The sequence below is a fragment of the Neltuma alba genome, unplaced genomic scaffold (genome assembly GCF_004799145.2).
Source record: "Neltuma alba isolate B1F8T4 unplaced genomic scaffold, ASM479914v2 tig00011781_pilon, whole genome shotgun sequence".
NCBI classification, from domain to species: domain Eukaryota; kingdom Viridiplantae; phylum Streptophyta; class Magnoliopsida; order Fabales; family Fabaceae; genus Neltuma; species Neltuma alba.
Window position 1 is genome coordinate 1,531 of NW_021636404.1, and position 23,001 is coordinate 24,531.

The 23,001-nt window shown below is 32.0% G+C and overlaps 3 protein-coding genes across 3 annotated transcripts; all 3 read left to right on the forward strand.

Annotated features, from left to right (window-relative positions):
- The first annotated feature begins 470 nt into the window (after positions 1-470).
- LOC114717881 (MLP-like protein 28) lies at positions 471-1,464 on the forward strand. Its single transcript, XM_028903108.1, has 2 exons — positions 471-727; positions 1,219-1,464. Exons 1-2 carry the CDS (start codon positions 475-477, stop codon positions 1,359-1,361), a joined length of 396 nt encoding a protein of 131 aa, XP_028758941.1. The 5' UTR covers positions 471-474; the 3' UTR covers positions 1,362-1,464.
- A 10,267-nt stretch (positions 1,465-11,731) lies between these two features.
- On the forward strand, positions 11,732-12,751 carry LOC114717886 (uncharacterized). The gene is made up of 4 exons (XM_028903109.1): positions 11,732-12,014; positions 12,137-12,159; positions 12,288-12,532; positions 12,607-12,751. The coding sequence occupies exons 1-4, from the start codon at positions 11,732-11,734 to the stop codon at positions 12,749-12,751; spliced, it is 696 nt and encodes a 231-aa protein (XP_028758942.1).
- A 6,871-nt stretch (positions 12,752-19,622) lies between these two features.
- LOC114717880 (MLP-like protein 28) lies at positions 19,623-21,285 on the forward strand. The gene is made up of 3 exons (XM_028903107.1): positions 19,623-19,856; positions 20,008-20,469; positions 20,609-21,285. Exons 1-3 carry the CDS (start codon positions 19,670-19,672, stop codon positions 20,878-20,880), a joined length of 921 nt encoding a protein of 306 aa, XP_028758940.1. The 5' UTR covers positions 19,623-19,669; the 3' UTR covers positions 20,881-21,285.
- Positions 21,286-23,001: the final 1,716 nt, after the last annotated feature.

A 23,001-nucleotide genomic window follows, 5' to 3' on the forward strand; every position in this document is an offset into this window, starting at 1 on the left:
ACATTGCCAACCTTGCTCCTGGGAAAGTCAAGGCTGTGACTAAGCATCAAGGTCGTTTCGGAGAGGTTGGCTCTGTCTTGTCTGGAATTATGTTCTTGGTAAGCTGAATTTTAATTTATCAGTATCATGTCGACAGTTTTTTTTTTTTTAATTGATGATTTTCGTTCATTTTCGAGATTGAATAAGCTTCACTATATGATATGTATATTATCAGATCAAATGACTGATATTAGTTGTGACTGCACGTAGATGGGAAGACCTGCGTGGCCAAGACTGTGATTGAAGCAATAGACCCAGCAAAGAACTCAATCACTTTGAAGATAACAGAAGGCGATGTACTTGAACATCTCAAGAGCTTCAAAGCCACGATTCAAGCCATTCCAAAGGAAAAGGGATGTGCGGTTCAATGGACTTTTGAGTACGAAAGCTTGAGTCGGCTCATTCGCTCTCGATGCAGCTAGCGATCATTCTCTGATGCAGCTCGCATCCGAGGTTAGCAGAGACATTGATTCACACCTCACACAAGGACAAGGCGATCATGAGGAACAGTTATTTGGGAAGGTGGAAGTTGATGTTCACATTGATGCTTCTGCAGACAAGTTTCATGAATTGATGACCTCCAAGCCACACCACATTCCTAATATTTCTCCTGCCAACGTTCAACATGTTGCTACAGATGCAAACTGGGGCAAACTCGGTTCTGTCATTACCTGGCACTATGTCCATGGTAAGTACTCAACTACTCATTTATGCGCGCGCGCGCGTGTGTGTGTAGAGAGGGAGAGGAGAGTAAGGTAGGTATGTACACTTTCTCTTCAGTACTTCTCCTGGTTTTCTTCTGGGGGAAAACGACACTTCGAAGAGTGAAGTGCTGCTTCTGATTGAGTCCTCATGATTTATAACCGAGCTGCAGTTATTTCCGATCCGAGTCAATAATGATGTCCTTCATTGATTTATTGGGAAGGAACATAATTACCAATAATAAGTGAATGATAAGTTTCAGTACCGAAAATATGACAAGAAGATCTATGCTGCTTATTTGTCATTTGGACCTTTTGGTAATTATTCCTTCTTTGGGACATCATAATTATTTCTGCTTTATTCTTCTTATAAGGTGCCAAGTCGCCATTTTCCTTTCATTTTTACCCTACAAGTTCAAAGAATTAATGAGCATCCCTTTGAACATGATACTGAACTAGTATTGTGATGAATTAACAGAAGGGAAAAACTGTGTGGCCAAGAGAGAAGATCCATGCCGTAGATGCGAGCAAGAACTTGATCACTTTCAGAGTTGTGGAGGGAGATATCCTGAAGGATTTCAAGAGCATGGCCATAACGCTGCAGGCAACTCCAAAGGATAAAGGGAGTTTGGTGCACGTCACCATGGAATATGAGAAGCTGAAAGGTCACATTCCTGATCCTCACACTCTTACAAAGTTGGTTGCTGATGTTACCAGAGACATGGGTTCTCATTGCCCTCTAGTGCCCACCCTATTCTAAGCCTGTCCATCGAGATAACATATGGTGGGTATATCGTGGGATTCGAATCTTAATTCAAGTCCTAATAAAGTGCTTATTGTCATAAGTAATATGAATAAAAACAGGTTCAGTCATAAGTTGTAATGCTTAATGACGAGGAGCTTGTTCTTATGTACTGCAATTATGGTAGCTGCTATTCTTGTGTATGTGTGTGATGGAAGACTTGAGATTATTCATGGTTGAATGAGTATGTTTTGATTGGTTGTTATATATATATATATGTATGTATGTATGTATGTATAAAGTGCACTTTATGATTATCAACTTTGTCAATTTCTGCTTACTTTTTAATAATTTTTTTTTGGCAAATACTGACGGCTTGAACTTATAAACAGGATTGAATTTGTGAATTTTCACTCACAAGGGAGCTTGCTTTCTAATAACGAGTCTGTTTATTATAATAAGATGTATTCTTATATATATATATTATATATATATAACAATCAATTATATATAAAACGAAAGAAATTATACAGCTAGAGTCAGTAGGAAAGGGTCAATGGGTTTGGTTTAACAGTAGATCAGTTTTATCTAAAAAAATGGCTCAAACAGTACTCCCTCTTGTCCATATCACAAAGGGTTAACAAGCTAATTCACACGAATCAAGAAATAGTAATTATATCATTAAATGTGTTCAAAAAATATAAAATTTTCCAAACTTACCCTTATAACAAATATCGAGAAGCTAGTGAAAAGTTATTTACATGAATAATAGAAGTGTTCATGAGGTGCAAATGCCTGTTATGCCTACAAAAAAAAAAAATGCCCACCTTGGTCTAATAAAAAGAGAACCGAACAAAAATGGGTATTTTTGAGCTCGGCTTATCACAGGCCTGCATATTTGGCCCTACCAGAAAAAATATATAATTATATATAGGCTAAAGTATACATTTGATCTTTTAACTTTGTACAAGATTTCAATTGGTTCGTCAACTTTAAAAAGCATACTTTTAGCTCTTTAACTCTAAAATTTTTTTAAAAAAATGATGAGATTAAGATCTTAAACATTGATAAAATATTCTCAAGTACTAACATGTTAAGTTTAATTTTCAAAACATCCATGATTTTTACAAAAAAAATAATCATTGAAACCTAATGATTTTAGGGTTAAAGGGCCAAATGTATGCTTTTTAAAGTTAAGGGACCCAATTGAAACCTTATACAAAGTTAAAGGACCAAATGTATACTTTAGTCTTATATATATTATAATATTATTTTTCAACCACTATCCCTTTTAATTTTGGCCCAAAAAAATTGTTTTTTTTGTTGCTTGCACTCTTCCATAGTATCAAATTTTTATTCATTTATTTGCCTATTAGAGTGTATTATTTGACCATTACTTATTAATTTAACCAAATTGATTGAACTTTGAGGCTAGGCCATAGGCCATGGGGCTACAAGTTTCAAACTGTAGGTAAAGATAATAATAAAATGAATGTTTGTTATTTTCTTGCCAAAGCCTTAGGAGTTAATAGCAGAGGTAGCTGTAATCCACAATTTTACTAATTAATTTTCATATTTTATATTCATATACATATATAAGGTAATTTTTAAGTATATATTTTTAAATGCAATGTGATCTGTATATCATAGTTTATTTGGCCAATACAAATATATTCATTATAAACACACGGATAACCTCAATATATAGGAGATAAAACATTTAACTGTACCGATTTTAACTTACATTATGTTTTATATTTTAAGATAAAAAACGTCAGCTTATTTTGAATATTTTAAGATATGAAATTATAAATGCATTTGAAATTCACAAGAGTATTTATAAGATATAATTAGATTTTTTTACATATAATATGAGTAAGGTGTCATTACTTGGGTAGGGAAACCCACCTCGTCCAGCCCACCTTTACCCTGCCCAAAGTAATTACAATTTCTATTGGGTAGAGCCGGTGCAGCCTGCTCATTTTTTAGGTTGGGCAATAGGCATGGGTCATGCCCTGCCCGATCCTACTCATAAACACCCCTAGTTAGTAATAATAATGTGTAACTAAGGGTAAACTGGGAAAAAAAAGCATTAATGGCCCTGTTTTTTTTTTTACCAGCAAATTAATGGCCCTGTTGACATATTATATTTTATCTTAATTTAGGTGGACTCACTTTTTTCATGTGGTTTTGGAATCCCAGAAACCGCGTAAGGTAATCAAAACTAGGGAGAATTTTTTTTCCTTGGATGATAACCACACATTCTTTTGTCCTTTTCTTTTTTTGTTTGTTTTGTGGAAAAAAAAAAAGGTGTTAACAAAGTGGAACCACCGTAAATCTCAAGGCCCATTTGGTTCAAGTGCAATTTGCTCTTACAATACACTGCAGTCCAATGCAGTAGGTTGTAATGCAATTTTGATTACTGATGATCTGTTTGGTATATTATAAAGAAAACATGGTAGATGATGTTTATTATTTTCAATAAAACAAATAAAATTTATGAAATGACCCTTTTATCCCTTGACCAAAAAACAATCATTCCCTTCCCGAACGTTTCTTCTTACTCGACAAGACTGCTGATAAAATACACACAGCAATCCTTCATTTTACTAGATATTTAATTCATTATCATAACGGACTGAAACCATAAAAGCCAATGATAAAATCATCTGTGAAAATAAGGCCACTATTATCATCATCAAAATTTTTACATCTTCATCAACCCAAATGAAAGATATTGTTTATAAAGCAAGAGAGATCTGAATCAAAGAAGATAAGGGAAATAAAAAAAAACAGATATGGAAAGAAAGGATATGAAATAGAAAAAGAATTAGATCTGAAAACCCAAACAACACGCAGATCGAAAAATGTAGAGACAAGATCATATTGGATGGCATGGGAAGGCAGATATATGAGATTTTTGAAGGAAGGATGCTGGAGGCTGATGATATAGCAAGAGGAGAATAAATTGGGGGTCATGACGAATGCAAAGCATAGGGGCAGAAATGGAGCAGAGACAGTGGTGGTGTTAGGTGTCGGGTACGGCGGCGTTCATGGTGGTCAGGTCATCCGCGGCAGCGGGTGTGCTACGTGGCGGAGGTGTTCACAATGGTCAGCGTCGTGGTGGGTGCTGGGTGCAACAACATTCATGGCGGTCGGCTGCAATGGAGGGTGGGTGATAAAGAACGAAGGAGACTATTGAAACAAATAGAGGGGAAATGTGACTTTTTCAAATATGCAATGGATGTTAATGAGTATTCACATGGGGGGAGGTGTGAATGAGGATTACCAATTTTTTGGTAATTATCATTATCATGGTAAATCCTATTACCAAATTAAAGAGCAACCAAACATTCTCTTCTTAGTAATGTCATGTTAATTGCTATTACATGCTTGCAATAGAATTGAATCAAACGGACTTAACTCAAATTCCCACACATTTGAAAATCTAAAGATATGAAAGAATAGAAATTTTACCTTTAATACTATCTTTGTTCCTTAATATAAGATCTCGTTTGACTTTTATTTTGATCCTAAATACAAGACCTAATCCATTTTGTCTATTATATTTATTCATTTTTTTTTCCCAAAATAGTCCTTCTAATAATGATAGTTTTAACCAACAAAGTTGATTAGCAAAGATATTTGAGGAAAGACAGCATCTATTTATTACAAATAACTAACTTAACTTGTTTTTTTAATTTACTCAAATTAGTCAACTAGCTCTTATATTTAGAGCCGGAGATAGTAGTAGAAAATAACCTCAACTAATTCTAATGTTTAAAATTAGAGGAATGGTTATTACTTCTTGTTTTGGGTAGAGTGGGACCGGTGAGAGAGAAAGTAAGATACAGACAGACCAATGTTTTAAAAGCCGGATTGGAAGTCGAATCGGAAAGATCAACGGGTTATGGTTCAATCGATCGAATCATTCGGTCGGACTGGTGACGCAATAATTAATTTAAAACAATATTATATACATATAATTAGTATATATGAAAAATATCAAATTATTAAATAATTTAGAAATGCATTTAAATAATCTAAAATTATAATGAAATCATTGAAAATGGACTAAAACCTTATATATTTAAATTTATGTATCTTTAAAATATTTAATGATATTACAAATTATCAATTCATTCAAATCAAAATATTTTTTAAAAAGATAGACCAAATATCAAAACAAAAAGACTAGCAACTCACGATTTTAACACCACAATATATGAAATTTTCAATGAAATAATACTATATGGTTATAAATAGTCTAAAAATATATTAGGATATTTAAGGGGATCAATTTTTTTCCTTCTATTTTTTTTAAATTTTTTAGTATTTTTTCAGTCAGGCTAAAAACCGTCCGGTTTTAAAAAACCGTCCGGTTTTCTAAAAACCGTTCCGGTTCCCAGTCCAACTCCGGTTCCGGCTTAATAACGGCTCAACTCCGGTCTAATCCGGCTCAACTATGTAAAAGGTTTTTTGGTCCAAACCGAGCCGTTAACGAGTCTGGGTGACGGTTCAATTGTCCGACCGTCCGGTCCGGTCCGGTTCTTTAATCATTGAGACAAACTAGCAGCAAGTAGAGAAGACGAAATATCTCAATCTATGCCCGCCAACACGGAATAAACAAGGTCAACCCAAATGAATGAGAAGGAACAAAAATATGTATGAACAAGTAATATATAATCATGAGTTGCTAAAGAAGGCTAGGCCCTTTCCGGTTTTAGAGTTTCAATTCAGTCAGCCCGTAAAAAGGGAATTGAGGAATTCTATTGGTAAGTATGTCTAATCTCTGCTCCTTTCAACAAAATACTGTCCATCAATAAATTGCTAGCTACAAATTTCAAACCCACAGGCACTATACATAGGGTATAGGTCGAGTTATGTAAGGCAGAGCTCCCTAATTTTAACAAGATAGGTTCCGAATGACCAAACGGAACAGAGATTGGTTTGAATGGGTTAATAGAGTAATTAGCCAATAGAAAGTGGTTAACTTAGCTAATCTCTCTCTCTCTCCACACACACACTCTTCATCTTAACTATACAATCCTTTTAGGTTTTAATAATGATAATAATAATATACACCAACACCTAACTACGCTGTCTCTATCTGTTAAAAAAATCGCTATTAAAACAATAATATACTATCTCCGGTTTTTAATATAAGAGTTAGTTGACTAATTTGAGTGGATTAAAAAAACTAGTTATATAGTTATTTATAATAAATATATGTTGTCTTTCTTCTAAAATATCCTTACTAATTAAGTGTATTAACTATAACGTAACTACCATTATTTCAAAGACTACTTTAAGAGAAAATGGATAACCATAACAGACAAAATGGATTGGGGTCTTATATTTAGGATCAAAATAAAAGTTAAACAAATTATTAACTCCGATCCTAAATATAAGAGCTAGTTGACTAATTTGAATAGATTAAGAAAATAAATTAGGTTAGTTACTTATAATAAATAGGTGTTGTTTTTCCTAAAATATCCTTGCTAATCAAGTTTATTGGTTAGAACTATCATTATTACAAGAACTATCTTTAAAAAAAAGATAAATATAAGAGACAAAGTGGATTGTAATCTTATATTTAGGATCAAAATAAAAGTTACACAAGATCTTACAGAGGTAGTATTGTTTACAAATTTGTTTCATCAATCGAACTAATTTGGAAAGCGCACATCTCAAGGTTTTGAGAGTCATACCGTATTAATCAATTGATTATCATTTGATGAAAATAATATATGGTATATATATATATGTATGACATTTCAATAAGCTTGGTTTTGTCTGACAAATATCAATTGACGTTGTTGCTGTAATTATCTATTCAAGACTAACTTCACTACACTTAGTGTGAGATATGTGGTCATAATATTGTTTCTGGAACAGTCTGGTCGGCTTTTTTTTTTTTTACGTAAAAAATATTAAAAAATTAGATACATGTATAATAAAATATTTGCAAGATAGAAACTTTTAGTTGCGAGGAAAAAATTAAAAAAATATTTCTTATAAGATGTTTTTATCTTCACAACTTTACATGTTTTCTTTTTAGTTTTTACTCTTTACAAAAAAAATTTTAAATGAAAGAAGTCAAATGGAATTGAACACACTTTTGAGTTTTGAGTACAGTCAAAAATGATCGAGGACTCCAAAGTGGATGTGTGCTTGTGTATTACAGTGATGACAGAGGCAATAGGTTTTGATATGGCTAATTTGTAGAAGGCTATATCTGAGAACAATTGGCCTGCTGCGAAAGAGTTCATTGATCACCATCCTAGGGCCTTGAACCAAGAACTTGCGGCTTCAACAGGCGAAACACCTCTCCACGTGGCTGTAAAGTCTAGGCATTTGAGCATTGTAGAGGAATTGGTGAGATTAGTTCCACCAGAATACCTTCAAAAACTTGATGCTCATGGCTATACTCCACTCGGAATTGCTGCGTCACATAGGGGAATCATTCCAATAGCAAAATGCTTGGTTGATAAAAATAACAATGCACTTTCTATTCCAAATGGACAGCTTAGATTGATTCCTGTTACATTGGCTTTTCGTGTTGGCCTCTATGAAATGGGACGTTATCTCTATTCTGTTACTCCTTTGCAAGTCTTCAAACCAGAAAATGGCCATTTGGGTCCTTCGTTTCTCAGAGGTTGTTTCATCACTGGAGATCTTGGTAATACAATAACTTACAATATGCCAACAAATCACCATAGGTATGTTTCATTTTCATTCTTTTCTCTACGCGGGTTCATGTTGTTATTTTGATATTCCATCTTATATGCTAAGTGATTATGATATATGAATAGATATTGCCTTGGATTTGCTTCAACGATGTGAAGAGCTGATATTTGCTGCCGATTTTGGATACTCAACAATTGAGAACATTGCATTCTATCTTTCTGATTCTCTCAACAAAAGTCAACGTCACTTCTGGAAGCAATGGGTTTATTACTGTTAGTGCATGTAACTCTTTTAAATGTTGTTTTTCCTCTGCAATTTTCTACATGCTCTTTTCAGTTATATACAAGCCAAATACTGAATTCTGATGATGTGAGTAATGGTATTGAAGCTCAAGTTATTTTAACTATAATCTCGTTTCATCATGGTATATGTAAAGAAAAGAGCTTGGAACTGAACTAAAAAAAAGTGAGAGAACGAATATTTCATTAGCAATAGCTGGCTAATATATCAGCTTTTTCAAAATACTATCCAGCTCTAAAAACATATCTTAGACTGATATGACATGACAATAGGAATAAACAATCTTGCAAAATCTTTTCAACTACTACAAAAGAAACCAAAGGTCTTGCAAAGCCAAAACAAAAAATCAGCAGAATACCTTTGCCTAAGGTAGTCTCATTGCATCAAGACTCCTCCTTGAGACTTTGTCTAGGGACTCTAAGCTTTCTAAGCTCCTGAAATCTGTCTTTAGGCAAAGATTTAGTCTCAAAGAACCTAAGTTGTGACAAAAAGCAACGTGATAAGCATCTTTTATCTATAATCTATAGTTACATTATAATAGTGCCCTGCTTCATTCTAAAGAAGAATAAGGAAGCTCAAAACTAGACTCTCACTCTAAAGGAAGTGCAGCAAACTAAAATATGAACGCTTCATAGAATAAATATGCACCAAAAGGGAATGAACTCAGAACAGAAAATGTGCTTTTGACCACCACCTTGGAATGTGGACACAAATACAAATCCAAAGCTATCTGAGAAAAGAGGTTATTTACCGCTGGAGTTTTATGGAAAAAGAAAAAATCCTCTTATCGGATTTGAACCGATGACTTACGCCTTACCATGGTGTTACTCTCACAAAATCTTCAAATCAAAATAAAAGTACAAAGGAACAATTGTTCCAAAGCCTGCCCTGTCTTTTTCTTTTCACATGACAATGTCTTTTGGAGAATGGATCCCTCTGCAAAGCTCAAGTGTTTGAATGCTCAAAGATTATTACATTTTGAAGAGAAGCCGTGTCCTGATTTACACATTAAAATTTTGTTTCCAAGAATTACTACTACTCACCAATAAAATGGTCAACAGTCACTAGCGAAGAACTTCAACTTGTAGTACCTGAAACCGGTACTTGCAACTATGAACTGAACTATGGAAATGGATATACGAATTAGTTTAGTTATTCTCTTAAAGACAAATGTGTGTAATCATTGACTTTTAGGAATTTATTTTAGAATTAACTTGTCAATTAACTCAATCATGAGAGGAAGGATTATAGCACCCTTTTCCACTTCTATAGAAATCTTTATACAAATCACTGCATCTCGGGTACGCATGGAATTCCTGATTGTAAGGGAAATTTCAAATGTATCATTAAATAAAACAAGTATGGGCGGCGATCAATGCATGAGTCCAAACAAATTATTCAGATTTCACACAAATTCCTAGACATATTTCCTGTTCCCTTTCAGCATTTCTGAGAAAATAAAATTTGACCTTCATGTGTTTGGCATTCCCATGCTGCACAGGATTTCTTGCAATAGCTGATCTGCTATCACAAAATACTTTAGTAGTTTCAGCTCGCTCCAGACCCAAATCTGTCAACATCTTTCTAACTGAATAGCTTGGTTTGCATATTCAACTTCTGCAGATGATTAAGCCACGATCTCTTGCTTTTTGGAATCCCAGCAAAACATACTAGAACCAAGAGAAAATGTATAACCTGATGTACTCCTTCCATCATCTAAGCTTCCAGCCCAATCACTATCCACATGTCAAATTAACTTGGAATCTGTAATAGGTCTAACTCTGATGTGCCTTTGAAATACCTCAGCACCCTTTTACTAGCTACATAATGCACCTCACTTGGTTGTTGCATGAATATTGATGATAAATATGCTGCAAACATCACATCAGGCCTTGTTGGAGTCAAGCAAAGCAAGCTCTGAACAACACTTATGCCTTCGGTGCATCAGCCTTCATATCTTCTTCATCACATTCAGATAATGTTTTATTAACTACTAAAGGAGTATCCTTCGGCCTGCAGCTTTGCATTTTAAAATATCTCAAAAGCTCTTGAACATAAGCTTGTGGAGAAACGGAGATTCCTTGATCTGTCATGAAATCCTGAAAAACAGGGCAGCCATACCTACAAACATATCTTTTTAACTACTACAAAAGAAAGCTGCCATGACAGACCGAATGTCTGGCAAATCCAAAAACAAAAAATCAGTAGATTATCTCTACCTAAAGTATCTAGACAAAGTCTCATTACATCAATATTTGCTTGAGCATACTTGTTTCAAGATAACCATATCCATCTCACCTTTTCTCTCCAGTAGCCAAACGCCAGCATTAATAAGCCATTCCCTTCAGTATTATTAGCTGAGATTTCTCTCATCTATTTTTTATTTTTATATCGTTGGCTGTATCTTATTCTAGGTAAGCCAGACGCTGACAGGCCTTGATATATGTCTCATGAAATCTATATATTTGAGACTTATTTGTTTGTGGATGATAGCTTCACAAAATTCGAATGGCTTCACACAATTTACTTGTCCTTCTATTTATTAATTTTATCACTTTCATTATTTGAAGAATCTAATGTTTCTCCATTTCTTTGATCACTTCATGGGTGGAAGATATCAAAATACCATCAACCACGGCAACTAATCATTTCTGTGTAGACATGCAACAAGAAGACAAGATGAGTAACAGAGCTGAAGGCACAATAACGTAATACTCTCTATCAGTTGATTGGAAGACGAAATCAAATAATATTGCAAATCTAACAGAACATATATATCAAAAGATGTAAAGAAAATTTTATTTTATTAATCATACATGAAAATCAGGCATGTCAAAATATGAAATTTGAAAATAAAAATCATATCTTGTGCATAAGATGCTAATTGCTCACATTTAAGTTGAACCTAACTGTTGTGCAATGCAAAAAAAAGATAGACTTTCACATGCATATACATGTGTCTGTAATCCTTTTGAATGATTTGGCTGATAAAATTCCATCTCAATAGGACTAAATCTACTACAGTTGATCACCTCTCTCCTTTTGGTATGTAGCTTAGAAATTCCCAAAAACTTAAACGAGTTGCTTTTAGGATTTTTGTTCTCATGATTAAGCTTAACTAATATTAAGTTATATTTGAGTTCCCAATTGTCCAGGAAAGAAGGAAATACACAAGCGGAAGTTGCAACATTCACGAGCAACTGAAATACTAAACCTAGTTTGTAAGAATCTAACATTTCTGAGTGAAGATAAAAGGCCTATGATTGCAAAAGCACTATTGACAGTGGCTAAATTAGGAAATGTTGAGTTTTTGTTTAAGGTATCAACAGCAAATCCAGAATTAATCTCAATGGTCACTTTTTCTCAACGAAAGGGGCATGCTTTCTTCAATGCTGTTGAATATCATCAAGCTGAGATTTTTAGCCTTCTCCGTGGGTTTCACTTTAGGAATGTGCTAGCAGCAATGTTCAATGAGAATCATGATAACTTGCTGCACACAGCAGCCAAGTTGGCTCCTGCTTCCCAACTTAACCACATCCCTGGTGCTTCTTTGAAAATACAAAGGGAATGACAGTGGTTCAAGGTTAGAAGTTAAATTAGATGCTTTTGTGTGTGTGTTGTGTGAGGGAGATTGATATATGAAAAAAATCATTAAATCATGTAGTTCCCACCTACTTGGACCTAACGGTTAGCACATGAGAGATTAAATTCAACAAGAAATGAGGGAATAATTGCATTAACTCAGGTGTAACAAATATTTTACTATACAATTTATCAGAAATTTTCTTCTTTCTATTTTTTTTTTTGAATTATAGGCAGTAGAGAGTGTGGTGAATCCTAGAATTGAGCTTCGTCTAAACAAAGAAGGGTTGACTCCTCTGGACTATTTCAAAAAGAATCACAAAGAACTCAGGAATGAAGGAGAGAAATGGATGAAAGATACTGCATCTTCTTGCTCAGTTGTTGGTGCTTTAATCGTTACCATTGTGTTTGCCACAGCTTTTATTGTTCTAGGTGGAAACGATCAAGCATCTGGGTATCCAATATTTTTGAAGGACAGGTTGCTCAAAGTTTTCTTAATTTCAGATGCAGTGTCCTTGTTTGTTTCTACTACTTCCGTGCTTACATTTTTAGGAATCCTCACGTCACGCTATGCAGAAGAACACTTCCTTTATTCCTTACCCACAAAATTGATCATAGGCCTTTCTACGCTTTTTCTCTCAATTGCAACTATGCTGGTAGCCCTTTCCGCAACAATAATCATCATGGTGCAACATAACTGATCACCTTCATGGGCTTTTCTCCCTGTTATTATGCTTGCCAGCGTGCCATTGAGTCTCTTTGTTTTATTACAATTCCCTCTTCTTGTAGAAATAATTTCTTCTACTTATGGTCCAGAAGGTGAAGAAGTGGCCATGAAATGTGTGTTTACTTGAGGCTTTAATTTGCACATTCAGAACATAAACATGTTGATGAACGAATACTCCAGATAAAGTAGTTCTAAAGTAGTGTGTGCTTTTCAGTTTGCTTCATCCCCAAATCTCCATTTCCCCAAAGACTCCAGGACACATGCTTTCTGTAGCATTAACAGGGAAACAAACAAAGCCATTAGCGGAGTTGATGACTATGTGACAGATCCAACTCTGCATGGAAGGTTAAGTAGTCACCAACTCACGTGCTTTCACGTGGACATATGCAGAGGTAGGTGGATTGTGATAAGCGATTGTGAATCCAATATCAGAATTGAGTTAGTTGCTCTGATAGGAACCACACTAATCCACTAGTCAACATATTGCATCAGAGAAAAAAATATATATAATTTTTATTTTCTAGAAGTGAGTGGTTCTAATATAATTTTGCACCCTTATGATCTCTATCTCGAGAGTGAAATAAAAAGAATAATTAGAATTTAATTTTACATAAATTAAAATTGGACCAATCTGCAGGAGGAAGATGAAGGTAAGGGAGAATTTATGATGCGTGGCTTGATAGTGATCATATGAGACGACTGGAGTCATAATGAAGGCTCCAAATTTACGGAAAAAAACATAATTTTTAAGTTAGGTTTGATTAAAAAAAATTTGTAATTTTAGTAAAACAATATTGTGGATGTTACCCCATAGGCATAGATATCTTGATAGTGGGGCCTGATCACCCCATGATCACTGAAATATATGAAATATACTCTCCATATATATATATATATAGATGATTGGTTAGAATAAAAGAAATAGAGAATTGCAATCAAATCTCAAATATAAAATATTGTTGATAATTATTTTCTTTTCTTGAAGTTTTATTGTAATTCTCTCTATAAAATATAAAATTGAGAAAATTTGACTAAAAATAGTTCATACATATCTGCATTTAAATATTATACCATACTGATCTTCTCTCTATTTAATTTAAATTATGGAGACTTTTTTCTCCTATTTTTAAAAAATTACATGACTTTCTCTCAAGATCAATACATACACATATACATATTAGATGAATTTCTCATTTAGTTTTGAGATTTTTAACTCTTATTAATGATTAAAGATATGGGTATGGATTCTGGAAATAATCATTGGTTATGACCGGTAATTAAGGATTTGTTTGAAATGGTAATTAGAGCTTTTAAAAGTAACTTTTTAATCATAATTTATAAAATATAGATAAATATATACAAAAATTTTGTTTTGACTGACATAAAAGTGTTTATATGTAGTTATTAAATAGTTACAGATCAAGCCATTCAAATTTGTTCCAGCAGGACACCAAGCAAATCTTGGAGGATATTCCACATTTGGTCTGTCCTTTCTCTTCATTCAAATTTATGATTTGTTTGTTAAAATGACTTCCGTTGGAATTCTTTGTAATTGTTATTTGATTCCTTTTATGAGAAAAAAAAATTTTATTCTTTCAATCTTTTCTTTTTAACCTGAACAAGTATTTTTTCAGTCTACACTTACTATCTTAAATATAAGGCTTACTTAAGTAATGGTAGATTTCAAAAAAAAAATTAAAAAATAAAGGGTAAGTATTTTACTTGTAAGAAAAGAATTTGTAATACTATTTTTAAAAAAGAATATACTCTTACCATCTAATGATTAAAATATATAAAATACATAATTGAAGATACCTTAATAAATGGAGGTAATAAAAAAGGAAAAAATATCTTAATATAAGAGACAAAAAGAAATAAAATGTTATACTTAAAAAAAAACATTTATTTATGATGACAGTGTGATATGTTGATATGACGGGAAAAATTTGCTATAGTGACAATTGTCATTAAAAAAAAATCTGAGTATAAATTTCTCCATCATCATCTAATGCAGGACATGTGAGGGTTCTAAAAGGATTTTAAATGTTGATAAAATATTATTAAATCTTATCTTATTATGTTTAATTTTTAAAATAACTATTTTGTTATAAAAAATTATTATTTAAGACTAACGAATTTAGTCATGCAAAAAAAAAGACTAATAATTTTAAAGATAAAAGACTAAAAAAGTACTTTTTAAAATTAAAAAACTAAAATAAAACCTTATATAAAGTTAAAAGAACAAATATACATTTTAATCTATAGAATATTCTCCAGAATTTGCCAAGGTCCCTCCCAAAAAAAAAAAAGTCCTCTAAGGAGTGGATCTAATTGATCTCCTAATATTGATCGTTTTTTTAAAAAATTTCACTTAATATTTAAAATAGCTTAAAATACATAGAAATTTCCTAAATTTTAAATAAGTTGCATGTAACCTTCTTTATCTTTAAAAATTTAAATTAAGGACCATAATATTTTATATTAAAATTAATGGTTTTCGCCATGTCAACCTTTTATATTTTTTATTATATGCCATGTCATTTAAAAAATAGCACTTGCAGTTTAGAAAATTTTTTATATATTTTTTGAGTACTTAAAAAGAAAAACTTAATTACTTTAAAATATAAAAATATAAAAATATTTGAAATATTTATTTAACTAAGTTTTTTGGATAAAAAATTTTAAATTACTTCAAATTACATGCCACATGGCAAGTGTTATTTTTTAAATGACATGATATGTAATAAAAAATATAAAAAAAAATTTATGGTAAAAACCACTGCCTTATTAAGCAAATCCAGATCAAGCCATTCAAAGTTGTTCCCACAGGGCACCAAGCAATCTTGGAGGATATTCCGCTGTTAGTCTGTCCTTTCTCTTTGTTAAGTTATCTTGTTCATTCATGGTTTGTTTGTTAAAATGACTTCCCTTGGATTTCTTCTTTGTAATTGTTATTTGACTCCTTTTATGGAAAAAGAGTTTACTTAAGCAATGGTAGATTCCCCCAAAAAAAAAAAAGGTAAGTATTTTACTTGTAAGAAAAGAATTTGTAATACTATTTTTTAAAAAAAAATATACTCTCACCATCTAATGATTAAAATATAAAATATACAGAATTAAAGATACCTTAATAAATGGAGTCAATAAGAAAGGGAAAAAAAATCTTAATATAGGAGAAAAACGGAAATAAAATGTTATACTTAAAAGGGAAAATAAAAAAAACATTTATTTATGATGACAGTGTGATATACTGATATAACAGGAGAAACTTGCTATGGTGACGGTCTTTTATTTAAAAAAACAAAACTCCGGGCATAAATTTCTCCATCATCATTTAATGCAGAGCATGTGGAGGTCTCTAAAATATATTAATTTTTTAATTTTATATAAAATTTTAATTTAGTTTCTTGGCTTTTTTTTTAATAGTTTTTTGGCTTTGAAATACATATTTTTAGTTTAATCCTAAAACTGTTAATAAAAAAATAATGATATTAAAATCTTAAATGTTGATAAAATATTTTTAAATGTTACTCCTCCGGTCCTTAATGTAAGACCCATTTAACTAATTTGATTAGATTAAGAAAGTTATGTAAGTTAGTTAATTATAAGAAATATGACACGTTTTTCCTAAAACACCATAATCATCTTTTTTAATACTCCATCTCCCTCTTCTACTTGATTATGGTTGAGGGAGTATCCATAGGGGTAATTTAGAGAAAACTGATAAATATGATAAATGGGTCTTATATTTAGGATCAAAACCAACTCAACAATCGGGTTCTATATTAAGGAACGGAGGAGTATTATATTAAGTTTAATTTTTAAAATAATTATTTTGTTATTAAAAAATTATTATTTAAGAGTAACAAAAAAAGAAAAGACTAATAATTTTAAGGTTAAATGATTTAAAAATATACTTTTTAAAATTAAAGAACTAAAATAAAATCTTATATAAAATTAAATGAACAAACATATAGTTTAGCCTATTTGGATAGAGCATCCTCCAGAACTTGTCAAGTCCCTCCCAAAAAGAAAAAAAATCCTCTAAGGAGTGGCTCTAATTAATCCAGTAATAGTGATCATTTTTGAACAAAAATTAATTTAAAAAAGTTCAGTTAATATTTAAAATAGGCTGAAGTACATAAAAATTTCCTAAATTTTAAGTCATTTCCATAAAACTTCTCCCATCTTTAAAAGTTTAAATTAAGAGCCATAATATTTCATATTTTGATTATTAATTACTCTGCCATTAAAATTACTGTTAAAATTAACGGTTTTTGCCGTGTCAACATTTTATATTTTTTATTTTATGCCATGTCATTTAAAAAATAGCAGTTGCAGTTTAGAAAAGAAATTTTCAATTTTTTAAGTACTTAAAAAGAAATACTTAATTACTTTAAAATATATAAAATTTATTTAACTGATTTTTTTTAGATAAAAAATTTTAAATTACTTCAAATTACATGTCACACGACAAGTGTTATTTTTTAAATGACATGATATATAATAAAAAAATATAAAAAAATTTGGACATGGTAAAAACCACTGCCTTTAACGATAAGAAGGTTGATAATCAAATAATTAAACATTAAAGTTCTTAAAGGTGAAGGAGATTTTACGACCAAAGCTTTTGGGGTAATGTATATAAACTTCTAAAAATAACAATCCACTGACATTAATCAGCAATTACAGGATATAACATCATGCTTGAACGAAAAACTATAAAACAATGTGAATACTTCTGCCATACTTTACATAAGTACATGAAAATTTTTTTGTCTTAACATGAATATATATATATTTTTAAGTACACCTACAACTGAAACATGACTTCTCCTATTCTTTCATCGGTTAAATCATTTTCTAATATATGTAAAGTGAAGTGAATATAATTGTTGGCAAAAAAAAAGAGTAAAATCATTATTTAACCCTTACAATCTTTCATTTATTTCAATATATATATATATATATATATATAAAAATTATCGAATGAGAGACCCGTACATATCTTGTTGGCAGCTGGCAAGAGAGAGACCCGTACGTACTGAACGATGGTATTAATTAACTGAATAATTTAACAAGCTTTTCGTTGGCCATAAATCCTGCATTATTTCATTACCCTAGCAAGCCAAGACCGAATATTTTAACAAGTTTGAATCATCTTAATTTGTCTCACTTAAAAATTTTGGTCGTCGGATGAATATTACAGTTTAGTAATTCATTTTTATAAATATGTATTTTAATTCAAATAAGAAAGATATAAATATTGCACTCTCATAATTTAAAAAAAAAAGTAACAATTCAGGTCAAATTAATGACTGAAAATTAAAATTGAGACAAAATAGGTGAATTGAATATATTGTGAGGATTATTTACTTTAGATTATTCTCGATTGAACTATTGAATCGGAGAAAAATTTAAATTCACATTTTAACTTCAACTTCCCCAATAATGAGAGGAACAAGCAGATAATAATTCCTTGATCTCAAAGTCTCAAAATTATAGCCATTTTCTCGTCACGGTACATGAAATGATCGATGCATGATTACATGTGGATAATAAGGCCAAAATTATACCTGCATGAAAATTTATAGCGATAATGAAACCAAGAATTGTTTTTAATAATGAATTAAATAAAAAAGAGAGACAGGGAAAAGCAGACATGTAACATCCAGAAATCGTTGGTGAGGATAGGACAATAAATGTGATGATAAATAATCAAAATAATCAAACGACAAAAGGGGAGATCAATAGTCGACAAATTATATTACTCCTCTTGTCCTGTTCTCTTGTCCTGTTTATAAGACGCAGACAAGTCTTTTCTTAATTTTATTTATAAGTTATTTCATTAAATTTTAAACATAAATATACTATTTTATTATTTATTTATTATAGTGTAGAGCTTTTTTTTTAAAAAAATGTATATATTAAATAGTGATAAAGTTGAAAAGTTATTATATTTTAATGAAAAGTTAATGTAGTTTACGGTTTTTTTTTTATCTATATAAAACATGTATAAATAGAATTAGAGGAGTACATGTTTAGAAAGGTGCATAAAGATAAGCATACGTTGACAAAAGAAAAAATAAGTAAATAAAAGTTTAGACAACGATTCACAAAAGTTTTAATATACAAATTTCAACTTCGATTTGTTTTTATAATTAATTTTTTTATTTTAAAATATGTAAAACTATTTAATTTTAAAATTTAAAGAAAATAATAGCCATAATCTTTCCCCAATAGAGGCCTCAACTTCTTGATGTAGTACAATAATTCATATGTTGATAACAACCATACAAAATTATGGCCCTCTTAAACAAAAGAAAAAGAAAACTATACAAAATTATAGCTGTAATAATCTGGCAGGCATACGGGTCTCCGATCCTTTTTTTATTTTTTATTTTTATAAAGTCAGAGTATACTCAATTCACTTTAAGCTTGAGATTAATTTCTGTCAGATTGAGAGTGTTAAGGTTAAAGTCCTCTCAACAAGTAGGTTTTTTAGGATTCGAACTTGTATTCTTCCTTACTGGGTGAACCCACTTATCACATCTCAATCAGCAGCTTATCAGGGAAAAAATAATTTTAATTTTTATTGAAAATTTGACATTTTTAACAGCCCCAATTCATTGCAAGTAACCTCTTATTTTATATAAAAAAGCATTCAAATATTTCATATTAATCGAGCGCCTAATTAAAATTGATACAAATGAATGCCTATTGAAGTAATAAAAAAAAATGATTTGGAATACATTGCGAAGCAGGTCGTGGTGCTTCAAAGCACCGCAAAATTCCTATATAAAGGGTTAGGGCTAAAGCCTTCTTCGTTGAGCATGCAATAGGCTTCGTATTATATATCTTTCTGGTTTCTATCAAAAGAGAATTAAGATGTCTCATCTTGGGAAGACCGAAATAGACGTCCACCTGAATGCCTCTGCCCAGAAGTTTCATGAAATGTTCACCAGCAATCCTCATCACATCGCCAACATTAGTCCTGCTAAAATCAAGTCTGTGACTAAGCTTCAAGGTGATTTCGCAAAAGCCGGCTCCATCGTTGTCTGGAATTACGTTCTTGGTAAGCTCAAACTGTTACTTAGAGAGATACTATATATATTTACGCACTTCTTTGTGGGTGTATGTGTGAAGCTGATAAAAATAAATGACTGAAGAATTTCTGTTACTTATTCTTATCACTTACTCGCCACTGTAATCCTATGATATAACAGATGGGAAGGACAGGGTGGCGAAGGATGTGATCGAAGCTGTGGATTCAGCAGAGAACCTGATAATTTTCAGGGTGATAGAGGGAGATCTTCTGAAGCATTACAAGAGCTTTAAGTTCATAATTCAAGTGAGCCCAAAGGCAAAAGGAAGTGTGGCTCACGTGACTCTTGAGTATGAGAAGTTGCATGGGAGAATCCCAGATCCACACACTGTGATGCAGTTGGCGACAGAACTGAGCAGAGAAATTGATGCAAGCCTCACCCAGGGACAGGCACAGGAAGAACAGTTATTGGGGAAGGTGGGAGTTGATGTGCACATTAATGCTTCTGCCGACAAGTTTCATGAAATGTTCAGCAGCAAGCCACGCCATATTCCCAATGTTTCTCCTGCTAGAATTAGAGATGCTATTCTTGAAGGAAGTTGGGGCAAGGTCGGTTCCGTCATTACCTGGCATTACGTCCATGGTACGTAACTTCTCAACTACCTCTCTCTCTTTCTCTGTCACACACGCACAGTTAATTCAGTTAATTGAATCTGTTTTATATATGTTGAACATGATGCTGATTCAAGAACAAATTTGTGGTGTATTTATGAATTGTGCAGAAGGGAAGAACAGTGTAGCTAAGGAGGTGATTGAAGCCATAGATGCAGACAAGAATCTGATCACTTTGAGAGTTGTGGAGGGAGATATCCTCAAGGATTTCAAGGCCCTGAGTGCTACCTTGCACGCAATTCCAAAGGATAAAGGGAGTTTGGTTCACGTCATTATCGAATATGAGAAGTTGAAAGGTCACATTTCTGACCCCCACACTCTAGTAGACTTCGGTGCTGAGCTTGTCAGGGACATTGATGCTCATCTTGTTACCCAGCAGTAGCCATCTTTCAAGCTTATCTTTCGCCATACTATATATTGATCTTATTTGTATTTTCAGATGTTTGAGTCATGCGGTTTGAGTCTCGTTGATTTCCTAGAGCATCTCAATTAAGGTGTTAAATTTCATAGAAGAAAAGTACAATGTGTGCGAGATAGTGAACCTCGCATATTGTATCGTTTTCTTTTATTGAAATCAACACTGTTAATTTCTTAAGAAATTGAGAGATTCAAATCCTCAGCTCCAGTGTGTCTGTCTTTGTGGATGTTATATATACTCCATTGTGTGTAATAAAAACAGCTTCCATCAGAAGTTGTTTGTAATGCTCCTGTTGCTTGCTCTTAATTATGTATTGAGATCAGCTGTAATATGTGATTGTAAGCTATGAAATCCGTGGTTGAGTGTTAATTTGCTGCTGTCTTCCGATCTGGTTTACCATATAAATCTAGCTTTTCTTTTCACTTATCAATATAAGAGTATCCATATACCCTAATTAGCTTCATTTGACAAAATGGGTCGGAGGAGTACCAAAAGATCTTTTTCTTTTGAGACATTACCCAAAGAAACCTTCAATACCAAAAAGTCAATTGATTTGACATAATCAGATCAATATGTATACGTACGTACGTACATATGTATGTATGTATGCCCTGAATATGCAAACTGAGGACAATTCACACATCTCCGGAATAGGACTAGTTGGTTTTCACATTATTATTGTAATAATATGAAAACATGTGACTGAAACACTAGAAAGCATAATAATAGGAATCATCATTTTGGTTGCTGAGAAAGCCATCATCATGGTTGCAACGGAGAGAATATGTAGAAAGCCATCGGCATCATCTTTTCCTTTCTCTGTCTTCTGAGTTTTTGTAAAGTAAGCGCTAATTTTTTACCAAAAAAGAAAAAGTAATATTAATCATATCTCTATTTCGGATCGGATATAATACTCGAAAATATAATTCATCCGTCTATTTGGGATAATCCAGGATGTGAAGTAAGCAGTTTTCAGGGTGGAATTATATTGATAAATTATTTTGAATTAATAATTTTTTATATATCTTCTTTTAGGCCACCATTTTTTTTATCTGAACGTAGAGAATTGAGTAATCATTAAGTGCCCCACAACTAAACAAAAAATATATCATTCTACCATGATATATATATATATATATATGGACTTAAACACAATACCATTGTTTTTTTTTTTTTTTGAGGGGGGGGGAGTGGAGAGGCTATTTCTCGAATCTAAATCTTCAAAATGTGCATATTGCATATATAGTAAGACATGTGAATTACACGTAATATATTTTTCTTTCAAATAATCCTTCAAAATGCATGTAGTAATTACATGTTGACGCTCATCAATGGCCTTGATTATGTCAACTAATAAATTTTTCTTTCCAATTATAGCACCAATAATCCCTAGAAATAATGTTCTAAATATTCAAAGGCTGACGCACACATCGTTAAGTTATTTGGGCTAAAAATAAAAGCGGGTCTATATTTGGTGCTCATCACTTGATGAGCAATTTGGACCATTCAGATCTAATCTGGACGGTCCAGATTTAATATTTTTAAATAATTATTTTAAAATAAAAAAATTATTTTTTTAAAGAATGATAATTAAGAGATTATCTTTGTTTTTTTTATCATATACCTATTAAGATAATTATTTTAAAAAAATGAAATTAAAATTAAAATTAAATATGGACTGTCCAGATCTGATGAACACTTGGTACTTATCAGTTTTGATGAGCACCCAATGTAAATCCAAATAAAAGTAGCTGGTAATTTATTACACATTAAGATAAACGAGGGAAACTTTGTTTCAATAGAAAATAATACATACATAGTAAGACATGTGAATTACACGCACAGTTCATGGCCACTTTTCCACCTTCTTCTTGAATAGGCCTGGACCATAAGTAGAAGAAAATACTTCAACAAGGACAGGAAATTGTAATAATACAAAAAGGGTTACTGGAACACTAGCAAGTATAGGAACAGGAAGAATAACCCATAAACGTGTGAGTTACATTGCAACATGATCATTATGGCTACTGAAAAGGCAATCATCATAGTTGCAATAGACAAAAAAAAAAAAAAGTGTAGACAGAC